The sequence below is a fragment of the Mustela putorius genome, unplaced genomic scaffold (genome assembly GCF_011764305.1).
Source record: "Mustela putorius furo isolate JIRA1106 unplaced genomic scaffold, ASM1176430v1.1 tig00000421_pilon_pilon_pilon, whole genome shotgun sequence".
Classification (NCBI taxonomy): domain Eukaryota; kingdom Metazoa; phylum Chordata; class Mammalia; order Carnivora; family Mustelidae; genus Mustela; species Mustela putorius.
The window spans coordinates 4,276,985-4,301,223 of NW_025421375.1; the positions used below are offsets into that span (position 1 = coordinate 4,276,985).

The 24,239-nt window shown below is 39.1% G+C and overlaps 1 protein-coding gene across 8 annotated transcripts in view; it reads right to left on the bottom strand.

Moving 5' to 3' along the window:
• BNC2 (basonuclin 2) overlaps positions 1 to 24,239 on the bottom strand; it is a 435,894-nt gene that overhangs the window by 18,876 nt on the left and 392,779 nt on the right. For 4 of the 8 annotated variants that reach the window (XM_004765710.3, XM_045079651.1, XM_013063089.2 and 1 more), the window contains 2 exons: positions 7,116 to 9,085; positions 6,618 to 6,683 (listed from right to left, as the gene is read on the bottom strand). In XM_004765710.3, coding sequence (XP_004765767.1) covers positions 6,618 to 6,683; positions 7,116 to 9,085 — 2,036 coding nt within the window. The remainder of the gene's footprint in view (positions 1 to 6,617; positions 6,684 to 7,115; positions 9,086 to 24,239) is intronic. The other 4 variants (XM_004765711.3, XM_013063088.2, XM_013063096.2 and 1 more) reach the window with 2 other exon arrangements.

Sequence of the window (24,239 nt, forward strand, 5' to 3'; positions counted from 1 at the left end):
TAAAAAAGACAGACTGCTGAATGAAATAATTTCAAGTAAAAAATAGAACAAAAGTGCTCTCTCTCTTGCTCTCCGCTTTTATTGAATTGGGACTGACTGAGCCAATTGCTTTAGAAGTCTGTAAAACACAATTACTAGTGAGCGAACTGACCCACCAGTGCCCCCTCAGTGACAGAGTGGGCTAAAAAGGCAGCAGACTCAGAGCGGCTCTCCTCAGCTGGCCACCGGACCGAAGAGGCTGCCTTCTGAGCGTCCGTCATGCTCCTTGTCCCAATCTGTCTCTTTTTACTTACAAAATCCAGTTATTTCCCATCAATGTGATAAAGTAACTTCATACATTACTTTCCAAGATGAACATGTCTGTTCTGGCAATTAAGGATGATCGGTCTTTTGATATTCTTATTTATGTGGATGTTTATGTATAAACACACATATACATTACGTGGATGCATTTAGATTAGGACGTTAGCATATTTTTTGAATAGCTGGTAATAATTCAGATTGATAAATGCTCTAGCAAAAGTGAAGCATCACTTATATATGTTCAGCTGGAAACACTTGGCTTTTTTTTTTTTCCCAAGGTAAAGTCAAAACAATTAGAGCAAGCAAGAAAAAGAATTGAACCAGAAGTGGGTAACATTTTTCCCCCTAGTTAATAAAAGAAGTAATAAACTCCATAAAGTACTAGAGTTAAGATCACTAACACTTCAGGCATAACAGCTTTTTACCAGGAATTTACAACTTCTGTTTTAATTCAAGCAGCTTGCATTGGGACATAAAATTGAGGTATTTTTTAAAAGTGTAGTTTTATGTTAAGTAACTGAAGAAAAATTGTCCTTTCCTACAAAGTAGTCTTTCCTCTTCTTTCATAGCCTGCTTCTTTCTCAAACATGCATGTACATGTACACACACACACACACACACCCCACGGCACTCAAGAACTGAAGTTACCAAATCCCTTTTTTATGACATTGTAATTTTTTGGCAAGTGTAAACTCCTTTCATATTCTGCCACATTCATTTATTTGAAGCTTGTGGGAGTCTTAGAGCAAAACATTAAATTATTTCTGAGGCTTTAGAAAAAAGAGAAAAGAAATGCTTTCTAGCCCGACCCTCACTAAGAAATTTCAGCAGAGAGAGGAAAGTCTCCCTTCCTCTTAGCACAACAACAAATGATCACTCACAGCAAGAGAGCTGGTAAGAAGCCTTTCACCTGAGAGAGAACCACTCTGGACAACACTGATACTATCAACTGCTAATTCACACTTTCAGTGTGAATGGCCTCCGTTTTTTAAAAAGAAAAGATTATCTACAGGAACAAGTATCTTGAATAATTATGTAGAAGAATAATTATGACCAGACCAGTGAAGTCTATCACGGTGTCAGGTAGATGGAGGCAGGCCCCAGAGAGGTGGAAATCAGGAAGATGATCCTTCCAAGGTGTTGCCAATCGTGAAAAATACTGCCTCTGTGAACTCCGTATGCGCATTCTGTTCTAACTGCAACTTTTACCTGAATTTTCAAGATAATGCTGGCAAGAGTAACAGCCTGTTCCTTTCAAAGAGAGGGTAAGAATAAGCAGTGTGTAGGAAGCATGTTTGTGCTAAGGAGGTTATGTATTGATAAGAGATTTAATGTAACACTCACTCATCAATAGGAATGTGTAAGCATCTCTTTGTCACTCATTCACCATTCAGCTGTGTTGTCTGTTTGGTACTCAGTCTGGAAGACGGTGGAAGTGACTGGTGTGGTTCTAGGAGTGGAGGAGTGAAAGGTCAGCAGAGGCTTAAATGAGCTTGTCTTACATCCAGCTGGGCCAGCAGGAGATCATTAGGAAGATCCGAGGCTCACTTTAGGCTTGTCAGAGTCTCTCCCCATGATACAAGAAGACCGTTTTGCTCATTGCTCTTCTCCCAGTATATAAAAAGAACCCCAGAGACAGGAATGACACCGAAGTTTATCTTACTACCAAAGTTTTGCTTGAGGAAGGCACAACTAGCAATTACTCAGAAGGGGGATTTATTTTGTTTGTTTCCCTTTGATGGAAAGGAATGGAGATAAGTACAAAAGACCTATTGATTTGCGGGCTTTTATTGTGAAACCAAATAGCATAAAGGAGGGGAAATCTCTTCCTCAACATTTAAGTGTCAGAGGACCTGCACAACGTCACTTTATAAAAGATTTTTGGAAAAGGAGAGTTTCAGTTTGACTGGCAAACTTACAGGAAATGAAATTCCTTAAAATGTTCTCTTCTTGTACTTGAAGAAAATTAACACGCTGTATTTGACGGCTAATTATATGAAGGCAAATATACTAATAGTTACCTCAAACTGGTGCTAAGTGGCTCATTTCTTGAAGGTAGTGAGATCATGTGCATTTATTGAAAATCTCTCTTTAGAAAAGTTCTAAGTTTCCAAACATAGAGAATGATGAAAAAAATGGATGTTGTCGTTGAGAAGGTGATAACAGGAGGCAGGTAGCACGTTTTCGCATCTTCACCTCTGTCGTTAATGTATGCAGTGGCTCATCAGAGGTAGCTCATGTTAATTTATTCCTGCACACCTGTACAGGGCTGGAAGTCAGGTAATCAGACAGGCAAAAACTATACATCTCTGCTTTTTAGCTACAGCTACCCAGAGGCCTATATAGGAACAAATTTAGTTCTGGAGACATCAGCAGGTTTTAATAAACCAAATACAGATGTCTTCCTCCATACAAATCAAGAAGTTTACATGTTTAAATCTGGACTGATTTAACTAGCAATCAAAGAGAAGGTTCACACTTGGCACCAATGGTTGCCTCATATTTATTTATAAATCACCCTAAGCAAATATTATTTTGTTTTTAAATTTATTCATGGGGCTGTATCATCTTTCCTACACCTTGAAGATTAAACATACATGCTTACCTTTCTAATAAAATTTAAGACAAACTCTGGCCATCAGTGGCTGCTATTCGCAGAAGGGAGCAATGAAGATGGTAAAGACCATGGAAGACGTAAAACAAAGGGACACATAGTTCTTTCTGGGCAGATCACCTTGTTGCTGTGTGCAAAGTCTTCATTTTAATTGAGGGAGTCTTAGCATTGCCAATCACTAAAACAGGTATGAATAGATTTTAAGGTATTAGCAAATGATAAGAAATTCTAGGAAAGAGGACCGAAGGGCATTTATTTGTTATTGTTGTTACTGTTGTTTTGATACAAACCAAATGTTACTTATAAATGGGCTTCCCTTATAAACAGGTGATCCATGACTGTTTCGCCCCAGGATGGAAATTCAAGACAGATGATGAGAAATGACCAAAGGTAAACTAGGCCCAGCCAATTTTGACTACGACATGTCTCCAAGAAAATTTCCTTTATGAAGACTAGGCTTGCTTTAAGCCAGTTATAATCTCTTCTTCCCAGGGAGTTTTTCATGTGCATACTTCAAAACGGAGAGTCAGCTTCCTGATCCTTTAAAGAACAGTATCTTAATAGCAGAAAAGTCAAGGGATAAACAAGGAAGGAAGGAAGGAAGGAAGGAAGGAAGTTTAGGAGAGCGTCAGGTCTAACACTACACCACATTATCAGTTAATAGTTAAACACTTTAGTAATCACCTTATCATGCCATAGTTCTTCACAGAGACAATAATATACATTTCACTTCCATAACTCAGAATGAAAATGATTCCATAGCCACCTAGTGACTAGATGAATTGATCTTTGTGTGCACTGCTCTCTATCATTAGTGTGGAATGGTACTCTTTGCTCTTGAATTTATTACACTCACACTCAGTCACAACTGTATAAAAAAAGGATACCCTCAACACTGTGCTTAGAAACTTCAACCCTAACAAACCATGCCTGGAACCCCCTCTTCCCTGCCGCCACAGCTTCTCCCTTTGTATGACTTTAGACAAAGAACATTTTTGCTTTTCAAAAAGCCTTCAACTTGATCTTATAAAATCTAGAAAGACCATGAGCAAAGACCTGGACATCTCTCACTGCAAAATGGAAAACACATTATTTAATATCTTTCTACTTATATCTGACTAACATGTCTATTTGAAGACCAAAAACGCAATTCCCTTGTGTATAGCCATTTTGGAAAAAGCCAAGAAGATCTGGGTATCACTTCTGTAAGATGTTCTAAGACCAAAGACTAGAAGACTGCTTTTATAAACAGAAGGAAGAGAGTTATTCTGTTAATTTTATCACTACACATCCTGTAGCCTTGCACACTTCAACCCCCACTCGAAATCCCCTCTAATGCTTTATTTGCACAAGGAAGACATTGTGGAGTCAAGGATGGATGAATCAAGACTCTGGGGAAAGGAAAGACATAGGCCTGAGGACAGCAGGATTAAAGGCAAAGAAGGGTTTCTGTTTGGGAACGTCTGTTGGCTCAGAGAAATGTAAGAAAATCTGTCTTAGCTTCATCATGAACTGAAGAAGAAAAAAGCAGGGAACCAGATTCCTGGGGCTCTCGTGACTAATACAGCAAAAGGGAAGAGAAAGGGGGAAGGCTGAGTCCAAGTGGTAGATGGGAGATATGGTCCAAGAGGCTCTGTGAAACAGCAGATTAAGGATTGGAAGCAGTGATGGTGACTGGCTGAAATGGGAGGTTGGTTATGTGTGAGCTCACTCTGCAGAGATGCAGGAAGAGGTAGTGTCCCCAGCGGCATCGCTGTTTCTGGTTGTGTGGTGGTTTGAGTCATAGACTCAACAAGGATGAACACTTTTTTTTTTAAGGGAAAAAAATGTCAAAATTAAAGCATCTTAGTTTCTGAGAAGTTTTTAACCTGGGACCCAGAAATGTGAGCATTCTTGAAAAGCAAAACTTCAAGGGAGAGTCAAAAAGCTTCCTTTGCATGGTTTGCTTTTTCTTCATTTATCATGTATTACACAGCTCCAGAATTATAAAGATTAGCTGTGATGTGCGATTTCACCCAAACGAAATGTATCACCTGTCTTCTGAGGTTTGCTATCTCCTGTGTGACTGAACACACATGGGAGAGTATCTGTATCTGCTTCTCTAGAACATCCAGTTACCCTACCCTAGACACTTCTTCTAAATCTCCATATGGCTAATCATCTGCCAACCTCCTAATCCTTAAAAAAATGGAGATTGAAATATTCTCCTGCTATTTATAAATGTTTTTCCTTAGACAAACCACCCTTTCAACAGCACTTCCTTATGCATTAGGACATAAAAACACAAGTGCTTGTGTTTTCTAGTGGTTTGACATAAATGAAAGCACCACGCTTTGGATGTTGTAGCCTTTTGGTCCCAAAGCCATTTATGCCCGTGTTATGACTTGCAGTATTTTCAGCAAACCAACTAAAACTGTGATAGGAATTCATGCAAATAAGCTTAAATTTTGGCTTGTCTTCAAACACTCCATTTCCATAAATATTTTATGCAGGTTTTCATGAGTCTTTTATTTTTGTTAAAAAAAAAAATCCAATGCATTAACCTCATTATCACAAGTGCACTATTTCAAATATAAAAGAATGAATATTGCTCACAAACTTGGGGGTGGGGGATTGTGTCGAGTAGTATATTTTATTATTCAAATTACAGCTATCTTATCTGCTGTATTCTGGTACTGTGAACTGGTAACTCAGAACTGAAAAGGACTTTGTGACTGTAAACTGTTTTTACAGAACATGGCAAAGGGGTGTGGGAGAGAAGGCTGGGGAAGGTGAAATCTTAGAGAATACAGATTTCTCTTCAAAGCATGTTTTGGGCATGTTGAGTATAAAGAGAGCCACTTACTTTTCTCAGAAATTTTGCTTTTAAATGGATTGGGCCTCTTGCATTTCAGTACTATGGAAAATATTTTTTTAACTTTTATTTTTAAAAAGATTTATTTTTTAAATGCGTAGAATGAAACCAAATATTCTAGAAGGAGGTTGCCACTTTTCAGTGGTACTTTTGTTTTCTGTTACTTTGTCAAAGGATCTACCCATTGATTAAGTGCGAGAATTTGGGGGATGGCTATTTGGAAACTTTCCAGTTAATTCTGTTTCTTCTACTATACTGATTTTTACCATGTAATGAAATTTTTTCTAAAAATATTTTAAAAGGCAGCATAAAACCAAAGACCCACATTGGACAGAAGAGGAAGAATTAACTGGTGTGTGACTTCGGTTTGGGCTGGTGTATTATGTAAATGATCTGCCTGCAAGCTTATCTCGAGTGTAGGATGACTGTGTTACCCCACCACTGACCACCTTGACACATTCCATTTATATTACATTTTCTTTAGGCTTGAAAAAGAACATTGGAGGTTTAAGACCAGCTGCTTCTGTTTAAACCCAACTGTTTCAGAGCTGTAGCCACATAGCCAAGGTCTGATGTCATCTCAAGGCTGGACATAATATATTCTAACCGATCCTAAAAGTATATGCATGTCTCCCCTTCTGTGCATAATTCCCACGATAAACTGTATTTTAGAGATGTGCTAAAAGATACCGTGAAGTTAAAATAAAGAAACCCATACCACCATACCATTTCCCCACATTAAATAACTATTTTGGTCCCACTTTCTTCCGATATTTTCATGACTCTTACAAGAATTCAAGGACACACTAAATACTCATGTAAGAATGATAACATTTCTGGTTATACCTACGGAGATGCAGGCTGTCTCGATGTCCTGGACCTATGGTTCTTTCCATCCGTAAATTTCTGTTTCTATATTGGATAAATATGTGTGTATGAAGATAATATATTGATTTAATTAAAAAGCCACAAGGCAAAGCAGAAATATATATAACAGAAGCTGCGGCTTCTACGTGAAGCTTCATGAGGAAGCAGGGAACTGTGTACATAGTTAACTTATTCACACCTAGATGCATGGGGAAACATACACACACACATACACAGAGCACAGAGAAAAATGGCGTGCATTACTGGGTAAGATGGCACATGATTCTGCATGCTTAGTCATAACAAGCACCAACTGCAACAATCCTTCATGAGCATGGCAGCTTGGTTATCTCATGGTCATTGCAGACAATCTTTACAGTGCATCAAAAACATCTTAGTTGGATTTTTTTAATGCTAAGTCCAGCATGACTGGCACCCTCCACCCCCAGCAGGAGCAGCCAATGGAGATTTACTGACCTGTCTCTGCTTCGGCGAGAGGGGAAGGCAGCATTGCAGCCAGCCACCGTGCACACATGCATCTCTTTTAAGTGAACATTCCTGTAGTGAAGCTTCACACTGTAGGAGCTTTTGAAACTCTTCTTGCACACGTAACAGATTTTGGGGTCTGGGCTAGAACACAGGTCCCCTTCTGGGGAGAACTTCTGAGGGCTGCCATAATTCAGAGACGATGTAAAACTTTCATGCAGGGCTGCCATGCTGGCTCCCCCACCGTTGTACAGTCCATACTGGCTCATGTAAAACATGTCATAAGTGGGATCTGTGAATTCTTCCTTCACCTTGATGACATCCTGGTGAGAGGGCTCACTGTGGTTCTCATCAGGCCTCTCACTGCTCATCAGGACTTTTTCGCTCATTTCACTGTGAATGTGCTCATCCCCTTCCATGGACTCCTCGCCTAGTTTGGGCTCTGAAGACTCAGACTCATTCTCATAGTCCCGCTCAGGTTCTTGGTCCTCAGAAGTCATGCTGTCAGCCCTTCTTATTTCAGTCCTTGAAATGCACCGGGTCCTGCTGTGTTTAGAAAAGTCCTTCACAGACATGCCTGGACTCATCTCCTCTTGGGAGTGGCAATGATTGTCATGGCTCACGTCGTTGACCACAGCTCCACCATCGTTGGGGTCATCATCTTCATCATCAAACTCATCAGCAGTATCAATGATCTCCTTCTCAATCTTCACAGGCATGCTGGACTTCCTGGGCTTCTTCTTGGGCGCCAGGTCGGCACTGGGCTCGTGAGTGGCCATCATCACTACTGGTGCTGTGGGCTCAGAAGGTGGTGGGGGGTGCTGCTCGATGGTACCAGTGGCTGGAATGATGGGACTGGTCGGGAGGGAGGTTGGAGGACTCACCATTTCCCCTGGAGTGAGTAAACTTCTATAAAATGGAGGAACTGGCTGTACAGTCTTTAGCCCAGAAAACACCAGCTGGCTAGGCAGAGGATTCTGTAAGACTGGGTCTAGTGGGGGAGTGGTAAAACCCATTGGGGGCCGGCCAGGGCTTGTGAGTGTGAGATTTGATTTTGTACTTGCTATGACGGGGGTGGCAGCTCCTGATGTGGCCCGAATTAAATCTTTGTCTCGGTTATTTCGTAGCATGGGCATGTGGAGGCGAGGATTAGGGTTTGCGCTGTGGCGATTCCGGCTTCGGAGGGAGCTAAAGACCATGTTGCAACCTTCGATGGTACATCGGTGTTTGATCTTCAGGTGAACAGCATTATAATGAATTTTGAGAGTACCTTTGTCATAGAATGTCTTCCCACATGCGTTACAAAACACTCTTCCTTTCCTAGAGGCTGAACCCATCCTTCTCATCCGGTGAATCCGGAAGGAGCTTTTTGGGTGTTCAGTCTTGGTCAGATCACTGACTGGGGCAGAATTCTGAATGGGAGATACGCAGGCTGGCTCGGTTTTGGGCTCCACATTAGTAATGCTGGTCAGGGCATTTCTATTGGGTGTCTGATCATTCTTATAAGGTGTGGGAGATACTTCAGATTCACTGCTCTCGTTGTATTCATTCTGGGTTGAAAGGCTTGGTTCCCGCAGCCTTAGTCCCGGTTGCTCTAACAGTAACCCATTTGGAGGCAATCCTAGCAGTGGGGCCGAGACTGGGTTTATGTACTGGAATGGAAGCAGAAATGCGAGGCTGTTGGGGATGTTTTCAAAGTGATGAATGCTGGAAGGGTTGCTGTTCTCTAGGTGAGCAAGAAGGCTGGGACTCCGGGTGCGATTATTGCTCTCAATGAAAGTCCTTATGTCTGAGTCTGTCTTTGAAGATGGTACAGCTACGGCCTGCCCTTCTTTCTCCTGAATTGCCATCAGCTCCACAATGGACTTGGTTTCTCCGAACCGCAGAAACTGCTGAAGGGTGATGATTTCCTCTTCTCGAGACATGATGGCCCAGCGGTCCAGTACCTTGCCGGCAGCATCCTAGAAGCCACATCAAAGAAACAACAAAGATAAACACAAAAACTTACTGATTGTGCAAAATTATTCAATGCAACTGAAGTGCTCTACCTGCTCATGAAACACGGAGAGCAACAGCAGAAAACACACAAGCCCCGTTCATAAAAGTGAACCTACAAAGCAAACTTTTCTGCCATGCAATTGCAGTAATTAGAGTCACAGTTAGAGAAACAGATTTGAGTTTAACGTCAAAGCAAACAAAATGTAGACCACTGGGGCTCTGTGATCTAACATGCCTTCGCTACTGCTATTTTAACAACAACGGTCTATACAGAATGCAACTACTTAGCACACATTAGTATAAGACGTGAACTCTTGCTGTGCAACCCAGTAAAAATGCAAAAAATGGTACCAGAATCTGTATTAAATAGAGATACCATAGGAATGGATTAAGTATATTTTGTGAAATTTACCTCCTTGACACAAGCAGATGATACTGGCTTCAGCGATGAAAATTCCTTTAAATAGGAGTTATTATATAACTTTCTGAATCAAAATGATGAAAAATGGAGCTTTGCTGTCTATACTTCCATTACTAAATGGTATTTTTCTCTCTTTAATGGCTGTATTTTAGTGTCATTTACTAATAGACAATCTCATAAGGTAGCATTAAGGAAAAACAGTGATTGTACTTTTCCTGAAAATTGATTGTAATCCTAGGCTTCAAAGTTTGAGTTAGACTTTAAGTATTTGACTTTTTATGATCTTGTTATAAGTGACAGTTATAGATATTTAGAAAGTAAATATGTGATGGATTTAGATAGAATAAATGTGTAAAAATGTTTTCTCTTAACATCCTCCTCTGATAGCAAAGGGAGTCCACAGAGAATACACATCAGTAATCACCAGACTATGTGTTGTTAAATATACATTAAAAAGCATTTCACACTTTCATTTTTGCTAGTAACTATGAGATTTGCCTGGAGGTAGGACTTAAAAATCCTGCAATGTAATGTCAGGCAATCCACTTCAGCATGGGCTGGGAGAAATGTATTCAAATGCTTAAATAATGACTCCATCATTTTCTAGAGCACAGCTTCTTCCTAACCAGGTCGGGACACTTCCACAACCTGTACTTGCCTCAACCTGCCTATCAATGTAAGGAAGCATATAATCTTCTTAAAAAAAATAATATTAGAGACTTATTAATTACAAAGAGAAAAACCATAATGTTAAATGGAGAAACCCAGCAGACACCACCTTACCCAAGTAACCAAAGTCAACATCACCAGCGGTATCATCATGTACCTCCTGATATATACTGAGAAGTGTATGTCATCCTTTTCTTGTTAAAAAAAAAAAAAAAAGTATAACCTCAATCTAAATCAAGAGAAAACATGAGATAAAGCAAAATCAAAGGGCATTCTACAAAACAGTTGCTAGTACTTTTCAAAGTATAAACATCAGTAAAGATTTTTTAATAAGGACCAGAGAATGGTTACAGATTAGAGGGGACCAAGAAAACAGGACAAATAAATGTAATGTGAGACTCTAAAGATACCAGACCAGAAAAAAACCCTTAGTGGGAAAACTGGCGAAATCTGAATAAAGTCTCTAGATCAGTTAATGGTATGGTATCAATCTTAAGTTCTTAGTTTCATCAACTGTGCTGTGTTAACGTAGAATGCATCATTCAGGATAAAGGAAACTATACTACTCTTGTGATGAAAAATTCTATCTCATGGATCGTTCTATTCAGCTTTGTGATATCAAATTCTCTCTGGACCACAATTGTACGGTCTGAACCACCACCACTAGTTTGGCTGTAAGGAGATACTTATCATTTACTTAAATCGCTTTACAAAAAAGAATGTTCCATTCCTGATAAGACCCACTCCAGTACTCTATCATTTTACATAAATTACATGCTTGGGCATGTGCATGTGGGTGTCCATTCCTGCGAAAATTGTCCCTCTTTCATGTTGTAGATAACATGAGCTCAGATCAAATACCCTCATGCAGCTATCTGCTCAGAAAACTTATATAATGATATGTACATATGAGGACTCTGGGTGATTCTGGAGTCCTGCAACAGCCAGTTTTTTAAAAGTATCAGAGCAATCGGTCTCCCTTACATCCTTACATCCTTTTTTTTTTTGGAATAGGGAAAAGCAAGGGGGAGTATTGGTGTTGTAGGTAAATAGAGAAATAAATTGTGATTTTGTATAGATTATCTCATTTGAACCTCGTAATAGCTTCCAGAGCTCAGCAAATGTGTAACAGATGAGGGGCCCAGGGTGAAGGAAAAGGGGATGGCTGGTTGAGGTTGCCAAGATGCTAACTTGGGGTCTCATACTCGAATCCAAAAATTCCGACTCTAACTTCATGGAGCGTAGTAATGACTGTCATCCATAATGCCATTTCCCAAGTGGGCACATCGAGTCTGCGACAATAAGGAGTAGGACTTCCCCTGCACAAGGCTGGTCTCTGGAGCACTGTAACGTCCACTTCTACACTACTTTTCTTTTACCATCAAATGCACTCTCTTAATTGTTCTTTTATGAAAGCTTTTACCGTGGATCGTTTCTCAGGCTGCGGTGCGACCTGAGCAGCGCAGTCATTCCTTCCCAGGTAGCCTGCACCTGAGTCTGCACGTCGAGAATGTACTTACACAGCTGGTGGCGGCTGGTATTAAAACAGCCCTTAGAAACCATAGCAACTGATCAAACCCACCTGAGGCATCTCCTTTCCATCACCCTCCTATCTTGTCTCCCCCAACAGAACACAGCAGTCCCATATGGTTTCTCTTTTCTTCTGGCCTGCCACAATGCCTGCCGCTATTTCTAAAACCACTGCCCTTCAGACCTCTTTTAGCCCTGAGTAGCTGTCTCCGCTAAAATGGAACTGTTACGTTAAACCACTTACTTCTGGTAGAAGAGGTCCAGGTAAGCAAGATTTAGAACTTTGCTGATAGCCTGAATCATAAAAGAGAAGCTTCATTTATAGTGATAACGGAAACAGCGATTTATAGTTACATAGAAGGACAACATAACATCTTTGCAAACAAATGTGCTTGGGAACAGGACAAACATCCACATTGCCCACTCACACTGGGGTTCCCCTGACAGGGCACCCTCTGCATCCAGGCAATATGAAGCATCACAAAAGTTCTTTCCAAAGAAGCCACCATTTGTATTTGATCAAAGGTATCTACTATCATCATGCTCAAGAACAAAGCAACTGCTGAAAGAAACAAGTTGACATTCTTATATAACATCATGGGTCTGCAAGCTCAATGGTAGGAATGGCTATCAGTTTTAGCACAGTCATGGATAAACTGGTTGAATGGGACTTGGAAGTCACAAAAAAAAGGCAGGCCTGGGTTCTTTCTTCCTGAAGATCTCCGTGACAGAGAGAAGCATGGTCTGGTGCAGTGATTCTCAAAACAGTGGCTTGGGACTCCTTGTGTTAAAGCAAGAGTTTCCACAAGAGGTCTATATGCTTAAAAGGACCAGTCTGTAAATAATTGAGGGTGATCATTTAGAAGACTTCAAGACAATGTGATGACTACTACAGCAATGAAAAGCATGATGATTTTTTGAAATGAATTTCTTTTTATTTTATTTAACTTAAGTAGTGGCTCAAAAGTGATGGGGGGAGTGGGGGGGTGGGGAACTAGTCCTTCCTCACAGATAATTTGAGAAGTACAGATCTAAAATCGTGGCCCCCATGCCATGTCAAATAAACTTTACCAGAGTGAATAAGAGTCATAAAAAGAATTAGGCTTTATCACAGAATAAACATTAATAAAACAAAAATTCAGTCTGGTAGACCAATATGAATGTCCTGACTAGTGACCAACCCATAATGGGACATGGGTCTTGCGCAGGAATAATAAATAACAGCAGAGTAACAGGACTCAACTCTTGTCCTTCCCATTCCATCTTATAGTTGGTGAATCAGCTCCTTAAGGCTTGCCCATTTATAACCAGAGTTCAGTGACCTTTAAACTTTTACATTGGGAATTGTTATTTACAAAATGAGGATAATAAGATTTACCCAGGTAAGTGAAATGCAAGGTATTATTATAAGTATTGATTTCTTGTGAAATAACCAGCTATACTATTAATTAAAAGATGAGTAAGACCAAATAATCCTAACTTATAAACCAGTTTTGCTGGGTTCAGAAAAAGTATAAAACACATAAAATATTTGCATATAACTATTTTAAATGAAAAGACTTTATTTTATTATTTTGCTGAAACTGGTGATTATCACTCAGTAGAAATCTGGCACCTGGTTTTGTATGGCTCTGCAGAGTGCTTTTTAAAAAGTTTTTTTTTTTTTTTTAAAAAGATTTTATTTATTTACTTGAGAGAGAGACAGTGAGAGAGAGCATGAACGAGGAGAAGGTCAGAGAGAGAAGCAGACTCCCCATGGAGCTGGGAGCAAGATGCGGGACTCGATCCCGGGACTCCAGGATCATGACCTGAGCCGAAGGCAGTAGTCCAACCAACTGAGCCACCCAGGCGTCCCAAAAAGTTTTTTTTTTTTTTTTTTTTTTGTAGTAGAATCAACTGTCCTGGTTTTATAATTGTATAAAACTATTTGTCAATAGTTTTACTTAAGCCCTTTCTTCACATTAAAACACAGTATATGACCCATAGTTTTAAGATCAAAGTAAGGTTGGTTGGTTTTTCTTACCTAAGGGAAAGGGACAGTAGAGAGGGAAAGGATGTAAAGAGATGGAAAAAAGACCAGATAAGAAACTTTGGGGATAATTAGATTGTCATGTGACCTCAAGCCCACCGACTCCTTAGTCCAAGAGGAACCTATGTGTGTCCATGGCAGGCCTCACCATGTCACAGCTCAGAGGGAAAACAATGCCTTTCTTTCTGTCCATGCATGTAAATGAGGGAAGAACAGTGAACACAGCAGAGATCTGGGACTTACTTGCTCTAGGTTCTTCAAATCATTAAGAAATAAGTAAATAGTTTAATTCTAAAAAAGGCAGAGAATAGTTAAATTTTCCAGTCTTATTACGTGAACTTCTTGTAAGCCAAATTTAAGACATGTATTTTTTAAATTCCTAAAATTATTAGCTAAAAATATTTCCTCTGATATAATTTTAAATCCTTTAAATGATACTGAGCTATAGAGAATGCTGACCACATGGAACAAAATCAGAGGTTTATGAGATGTACTTTTTTGATTTCATGTCTAGATTTGAAGTGTGCTATCTTAATAAATTATTCCAACATAACCATATTGGCAACTTGTATTCATGACCAGTTTCCCATTGGAATTTTTTACTTTTTATCCTTCATGATTAATTCAAATATCAAGGCAAGAAGAATAGGGCTGGGTAGAAGGTACGGAATTACCAAATTTCAAGACTATGTAGCTTGGAACTCTATCAGGTAAAATTTAATAGTAATTGTAGAGTTAAAAAATTGATGAAAGAATGTTACAGATCATAAATTTTACCTGGTTTTCTAGATGTTTAAGTCTTAAGGGTAAACAAAGAATGAGAGACCTATGGGACAGAACACCGCTAAGCCAGTGAAACACAGGAAAAAACATGGAGGACGCTTAACAGCATTACTGTTAAAAATGAAAGAAATCGGACTCAAAAGACTATATATTACCATTTCAATCATGTAAATTCTGGGAAGGGTAAGACTATAGAAACAGAAAGGAGATCAGCAGATGCCAGGGGGTGAGGGGAGAGGGGCTGACTGCAAACAGCACTGGAACGTTCTGGGGTGGTGGAAATGTTCTATATCATGATACAATACAGATGTTTAGATGATACAGATACATGACATGTATTGATGTTTACATGGATACATACACTTAAAATTGGTACATTTCATTTTATGCAAAAATATACCTCAAGGAAGTTGACCTAAAACATTAAATCAGGCAAACGTATGAAGTCACACTCAGAACTCAACAATCACAAATTCCCCTTTTTAGAGACTGCCTTACTTCTTGTTTCCTGCATTGTTTTGTGACCAGAATAACGAACACACATGTCTCTCCCATCACTAGGGTATGTACCACAATCCACTGTGACATAGGGAGTAAATGTAAGTTTCCTTTTTCTTTTTTTACCTTATAAGATGATTTTTGCTAATATTTTTATATGTGGCTTTACAGTAATATGTTACTAATTTAGAACCGGCTTTACATATATTAGGGTACAAGCTCATACATTTTTACTAAGAGGGTATGTAGTCATAAAAGCCAGAGACTGCTTCCCTACACAGCTAATACTGACGAACAGCAGACATATACTATGCGCACGTACTTTCACGAACACTTCCGATGGTGTTGATAAGGAACTGTAAGCTAATTCACCTTAGTTTGCCTCTCCCTGACTTTGTGCTGGACACCTGGTTAGGTGGACATGTGTCAGGAAGTGACCCAGAAATTAGGAAATAGATCATCTAACTGTTGGGTCACCTCAGGAGCAAGCGATGGGCTCAGATCATTATCTCAGGTGATATGAACAGGGGCACTCCATCAACTTCCTGGATGGGGTCTGGAATGGAGAGATCATGGGTGCCACTCACGGGTGCAGAGGGCAGGCTCTGAGGACTGGAAGTAGTAGGAGTTTGAAGGAGATACACTGTGGAAGGGAAGCCTTTGAATATTACATGTGGTTCAAGAAAAAAATTACAGAAGTCATGAAACTTTCAGTCCTCTTTTGTCCCATTCTCCCACTAGTTACCTGTTTTAGAACCCAGATAGGTCCACAGGTACCATGCAGATATTCCCATTTAAATTGTCTTTCTGAAGTCAAGCCACTGTTAAAAACTTTTCTCTTCAGCCAAAACGTTTAACTGGTCTGGGTGCTCTTCACTTACAACACAGCCAATCCCCCTCTCTTTTTGTTGAATTTTATCCAGCTCTATAACTTATATGACTTGGCAATCTTAAGTGTGCATGGGCCAAAGTTTTGTGTGTCTATGTGCCTTCATGTGTGTGTATGGAAGCAGGCAAGAAGGGGAGAGGAGTAAAAATAGTAAAAGAAAAAAATTATTGAAAGTTAATAGATTCTGGGAAGTACTTAGGGAAATTTTTAAAGCAATGTTGTGATAATTTCTGAGAAACACTTGAAATTATGTGGGAAAAGAACTTGGCATGATTATTTGTTTTAGCAAATTTACATTTAAACAGCTATTTCTTGGAGGGCACTGACTGAGAAAGATACACCATTAGCATGTACAATATACATTGGAGAAGTTCGGTTGTGTAAGTAAACAAAATTATACCATTCTTTATTCACACAGAGCTCTTTCATGTGATTATGCTTTTCCACTAGTTTAGGCTAAAGATTCTAGGCCAGCTGAAACAACTGTAATATCTGTAGGCAGAATGAAACATACTCATTTACACCAGGATTGTACCAAATGGTTCAAATTAGACCTGATTAAAAAAAAAAAATCAACATTTGTTTTGGGTAATGAAAACCCTACTCAACTTCTACGATTTAGAAATAGGTATTTTACAGAATTTCTCAAGAGCATCACTTTATCTTCAAAATACAAAGCTGACCAGTCCTATCCTTGCTTCCTTTGCTCCTCTCTAGGACAGAGGTGTCCCATGAGAAAGAATCAACAGGGGCTGGCATAGACAGAAAAGAAAAAAACTTCCAACTAATAACAATCAAAACTGTAGTTTATTTGTTAATGTTTATCCACAAGAACATTCCTGTTGGAAAACAAATATGCTTTCCTTATCAATCCACGACAAGACCATCATTGTCAAGACCATCATTGTCATGAAATGAGCATGCAAACATTAGAGCTAGGTATATTTTTGGCTTGTTCTGATTACAGAAGCTGGTGATCAATTAAATATGTCCAGATTATAAAAACCTTGACTTGAGATATCTTTTTGATTCCTTCTCCCTCCGCCCCCAAGAGGAAATGAATGCTACAAGAATATCCACCATTGGTTAGAATGCTAGAGCTCTCAGAAAACTTTGCATTACAGAATTTTCTGTGAAAAGGAAAACCTTATTGGTCCTTCTTAGCAGACATACTAACACTGAAGTTTCCTCTCCATATATACTGTTGCACATAGGGACTGACTTTAAAAGAGTTACTTATTATACAAGTTTACATATACCAAAAATATGCACATTTATATGGAGATATGACTACCATTTTTGGCTTACTCTTTTTTTTTTTTTTGAAGATTTTATTTATTTACTTGACAGATCACAAGTAGGCAGAGAGAGAGAGAGAGGAGGACGCTGAGCAGAGAGCCTGATGCAGGGCTTGATCCCAGGACCCTGAGATCATGACCTGAGCCAAAGGCAGAGGCTTTAATCCACTGAGCCACCCAGGTGCCCTGGCTTACTCTTCTTATTGTACATGAAACTCATTACAAATCAGTATTATAACATTCAAAAATGCTGGATTATGGAGAATGGTGGTACAGTGAAATGAGGCATATCAAATTAATTGTAAAAAAAAAAAAAAAAAAAGGACAAAGTCAAAGAATGCCTCTCCTTGGATGGAACTGGAAGTTTGATGAGCATGACCCTTGATTGGAGTTGGCAGCAGAAAAAAAAAAAAAGCAACATGGTAATTTTCTGTAATTTTAGGTACCAGTGTTGACATTTTTCAATATATCAATCTCTACCCTTTTTCTGATCCACATTTGAAAATATTTTTCACTGAAAAAGATATCTTTTAAGAGAAAAAACTTAGTGAAAAGTTGAACAATACATCCTCCCAAACTGATCACCCCTCTAACCAAAATAACATTATCAAAATGCCAGGGCACTGATTTTAAATGGTTCTTATAATTTTAAAACACATTGTTTGACTTTTGATAAAAAATTTACTTTGCTATAAAATGTTCTTCGTTATGGGTTAGATAAAAATATATAATTCACAGAAGACTATCACTTTCCCCCCTTTAGTAACAGTCTGTATAGCATTTTTATTTTAAAAACTGTGATTATGATAGAGCACTCCAGGGTTACAACATATTTAATCACAGAAGCTCCAGCTAAGCTCTATTAAAGGCCTGTCAGGATTTCTTCTTTGTACCCAGGAATTTTAGCTTGTCTAGCTTAAAACAAGCCATACGCATTTCCTCTATGGGCATCTGTTTGCAAATAAATAAAGCAGGTGCCTTGCTTTGCCATATAAAAAAAAAAAAATTCAGAGGAGTAAATTACTTTCTGTAATGTCTAGAATTGCACTTCAAAGATTCAAGAAGTATTTTTCAAATTACCTAGCTTCATTGTAAATCCAACTTGAGAAACTTCTAAAGACATGATATATTTTAATTTTTAATAATGGTATCTTAGGAATCATTTAAGTTTTGAAATAAGAGAATCTTAAACCAGCTGATACTCCTAGCATACCAAACTTCAACATAAAACTACCAGTGAATATCTAACTATGTACCTGTAGGTGAAATCAGAATGTGTATATTAAAGTTTCAGATTTTTGATTCATTTAACATGACTTATCATACATAGTCAACCTTAGAGAGAAATAAGGAATGTGAGTGATGACCTAAATTCTAGTCTTAGTTTTGCCAACGACCAGCTGTGTTGGCTGTTAGATCACCAATATCCAGCTTCAGCATTCTCCTGTATAAGGAAGTCTTACTAAACTTTCTAAGCCTTGCTACCCCACAATTCCATTATTTGGCTCTTAAATTCCATGACTCCACCATCTATGCCAAGAATCTGGACACATAAATAATTTTAATTAAAATTATTTTGAACTCTAGTTTAATATTTTTTCTTTTAACCAACTTTTGACAAATTATTTTTAGAATATATATGTTCTAGATGCTTCCCTTGATGTTTCTGTCTGGGGCTGCTTATCAGTGACATAATTAGAGGTATTCATTTTTCTGGGTTAATTTTTACCCCTAGTCAATTCAATGATCAGTTCAAGTGGAAACTTTGCCTGAAAACTAGGGAAACCACTCAAAAAGTCCCTAAGAGGCCATGGGAACCCCTCAAAATCCCATCAGTTAGGATTTGTGAGAATTCTGCAACCTGTGAATCAATGATTCCAAAGTAAATGCTGTACCCCCATAAAGCTCTAAGTAACAATCTGTGGTCTCCCAGCAATCTCTGTAGTTCTAAGGAAAAGCAGTATCTGCATATAAGACCCTCCCTCCAATTAAACCCTTTAGATAGACACAAGTTATTCACCGATCACCCCTGAGATGCCAGAGATAAGTCATTTTATCATTCAGGACAGCAAAGGAGCAGTCTGAAATCTTCCGAGATGACACCAGAAACAGGAGGAAGGAGAAGGATGGTCCCTGAAAGTGGTCTTGTTTTCTTCTCCCTGCAGACGTACGATAATGCCCTAGTGCTAGGACAGCTATAAATCTGCATGCTTTGCAATAAACAAAACTTACCAGAGCCCTTTCTAACATTTTTGCTTAGAGGATGGCATTTTCTCATTTACCTCTCTTTCTATAGCCAAAGTTCTGCCACTGGGTTTGTAGAAAGCCTCCATATATATCTAGGGGTCTGTGCTGGGGCTTTACATACCTAAATATAAATGGTAGAGACCCTGGCATTTCCTCATGTGCTCTCCTATAATGTCTGAAGAACAGCAAAAACATGGGGACAACATTTTTTTTTTCCCCACAATGGAAGTGCTTTTACATATCAGGGAGGGGCCAAAATCTCGGACAAATTCAGGGCCACAAGCTCTGAGCTTTGCCATTTTATCTGTGCAACCAAGATAACCCAATACCGGTATGAGATCAGAGCTTCCAAAGCTTGAAAGGTTGATTCTATTTCACATCTTTTACTTTGAATTATTCCACAACTGGCGATGACTGAACAGCCCTAAGGAACTTTATCATATTCATTAGGATATGAGGGAGCAGGGGTGGAAAGGGACGGAACACTCACTAAGCAGTATTCCATAAAACAGCAAGGATTGAGTATTCCATAAAACACACAGAGGACAGGGTGTGTGATTGAACAGAAAGATGTATTGGGAGATTTAACTTTGTTCTTCTCTGGGTATAAGAATGCAGTAGAACACAAAGATTAATTTCCTGCTTTAGCATTCATCAGGGAACAACACATTATTACTTGTAACACATACACAAGGCTGTTGATGGATATACTTTCCTTTGATTGCTCAGATTAAATGTGTTCCTATAAAAGGCACCTCCCCACACGTGTATGTGTAATTATAAATCCACGTATGCATTAACAGTTTCTGTATATTTATAAGCAGCTATCGAAGTAGATTATACATTTTATTTGGCTACAAAGTTGAGGTGGTCTGGGGCTGGTGGCTGCCTGAACAAATACAGATCAAAAACAGAATAATCAGAGTTAATAATCAATATATGTTACTATAACAAAAAACTCAGAAATTCAAAATAAAGGAGCATAAGAGGAGGAAGCATGCATTATAAAGCAAGGTAATAACCGCATCTGCATGCCTTAATACCCTCTTGTCCCAGCAGTCCTGACTTTCTAAGCAGCCCACTTCTCCACATTAACGGTAGTCATTTGGAGAGCAGCAAACGTGCCATTAGAAGCACTTTTACAAGTGTATATTCATCCACCAATTAGCTTAATGTGGCCGCTTTCTGCATATTTTCTATCCAGGCTTGCACAAATCTTATTAATATTTCCCCCTAGCGCTTTGACAGATTACCTTGTCATTACGCATCCTGGAGCCTTTTAAACAATATGGGTAAACTACTGTTTGTGAGGTTAATGACAATTATCCCCTAATTACTGCATAAGTCACTCAGTCCACTTTATCTCATAGGCAGGGTTCTGCTCTGTGTATCTGCCATTGTGTCACTGTAAATGAATCTTGTATTGCTATGTTTATCTGCCACTGCCTTGTAAATTATACTGACAGAAGAATGAACAAATTACTGCATGTCATCACTTAAATACTGTTTCTGAAATTAAAAAAAAAAAGCTTCGACAGAGAACTTCAATTGTGATTTTAGCAGATCACAATTAGTAAAAACATATTTAATGTTTCAGGTTATATTTCAAGGCGGATGGTGTGGAATTCAGTCGTGGTATCACAACAATGGCACTGAGGGTGAGTGGAGGAGGAAGAGCAATGGGTGGGGGGAGGGTGCATATTGGGCTACCAACACCACCTCAGCCTCCTGAAGGCACTTCCTAGGATTTCATAGCTGATAGGGCATTCTTGAAGTATTTCTCAAGATTTACCAATTCTAAAACAAATTCAGTGGGTTAGGATAAGCTACACTCTTCAGCTGGGATCATTATTTATTTACTATTCATTTAGGTTACTTAGAAGCAGTCCACATATAAAACACAGAATCCATGTAATTGAGAACACATAATGTAATAAAGGCCATAGGCTAAGCCGATTTCACTGATGCATTTTTAAACATTGTTAAACAGGTTCAGAACACTGTTTCCAAAGCTGCATTTGAAATTGTTTAACAATGTTTAAATCAATGAAATTAGTTTAGTCCATTGCTCTATCAGGGTGACTACATTCTGCTGATACAGGGAACATTGGACAATACGAGCATCTTAAAAAATAAAAAAAGACTGAGTCAATTGCAAATAATCTGGAAATCTATGATTCCGCAGATTATTGGGTAAATAAACATTTGTGTGAGAACAGGCAGAAACATCTGGCCTCCTGAGATGCCTGCCATTTAATGAGTACACTAAAGCTTTTTGAAACGGGAAACATTCAAAATGTCTCCATTTAAATGAAGCCAAGGTGGCTGGTAACTGGCAAGCAGAAGTCACTGGGCCACACCAATCTATCTGCAGGATGGCTTTCAATTCTCAGGTACTTGGGCGTGGAGAAAGTTTGCATCAAATCCCCCTGTGACAGCTGTGAGTTTGCAAGGGAGGGCTCACGGCACTGCTGATAAAGCTATCTGGTGGAAGCACGCAGGCACGCACTGTACCTCTTGGTGTGCTTGCTGAGCGGGCTGGAAGAAAAGCTGCAGCCAAAAGAAAGGAAAACATGAAAGCCAGAGTTGACAGGCCTCATGGATTCTAAGCATAATCCCTAGGGCTCCCTTCCAGCCCCAAAGACTGATTTTAGCCGTCTGCCCCACATTCAATCAACACAGCTTCAACCAACAAGTGCTGCAGGCAAAAATGAAAGCACTATACAATGTTCTTTCCTTTTTAGTGTGTTAAACCAAAGAGATCCCAGTTAAGACTGACATCACTGTGACAACCACTAAGGGGTTAAAATTTTCCCCGACTTTCATTTTTAACTGTTTAGGCTATCTGTGGAGACAGAACTGAGGAAAGTGAATTCTTAAGCCTTCAACTTTCTTTTCCTTTTAATATTGGGTTTTGTTGGCCCCCTCCTTTTTTTAAACCTTGCTAATGGCATTGCCAATATGGTTGAGCATGGGGGAAGACAATATGCATTTAGGGGAGATAAGCTCCTGGTGTCACCTCAAAGAAAAAAAGGCCAAACAGTATTTTCTTGAGTTTGTGAAGTTACAGTGCTGGTTATAGAAAGGGACACAATCCTGAAGGACCGATACAAATGCCAAGTGGTACCTGGGTATAAGTTAACTGACAAAGACAGTCATTAAGAGAACAAATAGCAAGTCCCCCTGGTCACCACTCTTCCTGCATTCTCATCAGATTTCTGAAAACTGAGACTAGGACTATCTCACTCCCCCTCCTACCAAATTTGTATTGGTTCCCTATTGCGCACAGAATAAATAATAAACCCCCATATTTGGCATTTGAAGTCCCCTCAATATAAGCCCAACCTACCTTTCCAACATCATCTCCTGCCAAGACCTCTAAAGCTCCAGCTACAAAGACCTACTTGCCACAAATGACAAATTTATAAAAAAATCATGCCTGATTCTGAACTGCTCTCCATTCTGCCGCTGTCATTCTCGTCTTTCAAGACCCAACTTAAACGTAGCTCTCTATGAAACATTTCCTATGCCACCGTCTTTTTCCTGCTCCCCATTCCCAGCAAGAATAACCTGCTCCTTCACGGACTTGCTCACACTTCTCTGTCAGGTAGGTCTCTTTATCACAGGATCACTGCACTTTATATTCCCACTGTTCAGGTCTATCAGTAGTGAATTAATTCACTAATACTGTGAATGTAGGAGTTGGGAAGAAATTTAGATGTCATCTAGTGCTACCTTTATTACTGTACAGATGAGACGATTTAAAAAAGTATCTGACCCAAAATCAGGAAGCTAAAATCTGTGGCTGACTTGGGATAAACCACTCAGCTCCCCTGACCCACTCTAGTTCTTCTCTCCCAATACCATCTTTTTCTCCTGGCAAATACTCAGGAAACAGAACATCCTCAGAAGAGGAGTAGATTCCCATCAACTGGCACTCTCTTCACACCAGCCCCCCTGAGTAACACTGTTCCTTGAATTGAACTAACCATCCAGCAGGTGTCCAACAGAGACATGGAGTCTTACCCTAAGACCACTCATGCAGGGGAAACAGCTGCATTATTAGCATGCTGGAGGTGAGAAAAAGTTGAGAATAATGGTTTTAACAAAATACATATATTTAAAATTTGGTCCTCACCGGGTTTTGTTGGTGGTGGTGGTGGTGGTTTTTTTGGCAAATATCAGATAACTATCTATTGTTCTTGGAAAATGCTTTTGGCCAATGACACTGCATTTATTTATGTTGGACATTTTCTGGATCAAAATTAAATCCTATTGTATAAAGAACTAGAAAGGAAAATGCAACTGTCTTTCATTTGGTTGGTGTTCTATATATGGAGTGAACAAATTAATTAAATCAGTTTGATATTGGACACAGGGAAAATAAACCACTATGAATATAAATACGTGTGTATGTATATACTTCCTCCTTCACTTTAGCTTCTGCAAATAATTCTATCCCTATCAACTCCTGAATCCTCATCTGGTCTTCCCATCAATCTGCGATTTCTCATTTCTGTCCTGCATTTGCTCCATCCCTTTCTAGGAGGAAAACTTCAACTCTGAAAATTTCTATAGGGATTCCACCTATAGACCAAAGTAACTAGCCGGTTGTTTAAAAAATTATTTGAATTCTGAAAACAAAACAAAACAACCAAAACAAAATCCGAAGCACACAAAGGCACAGAGGCCTATTTTTTACCGAAATGCTATTTTCAAGCGAAAGGATTGCTTTAAATAACACAGTCTCTGT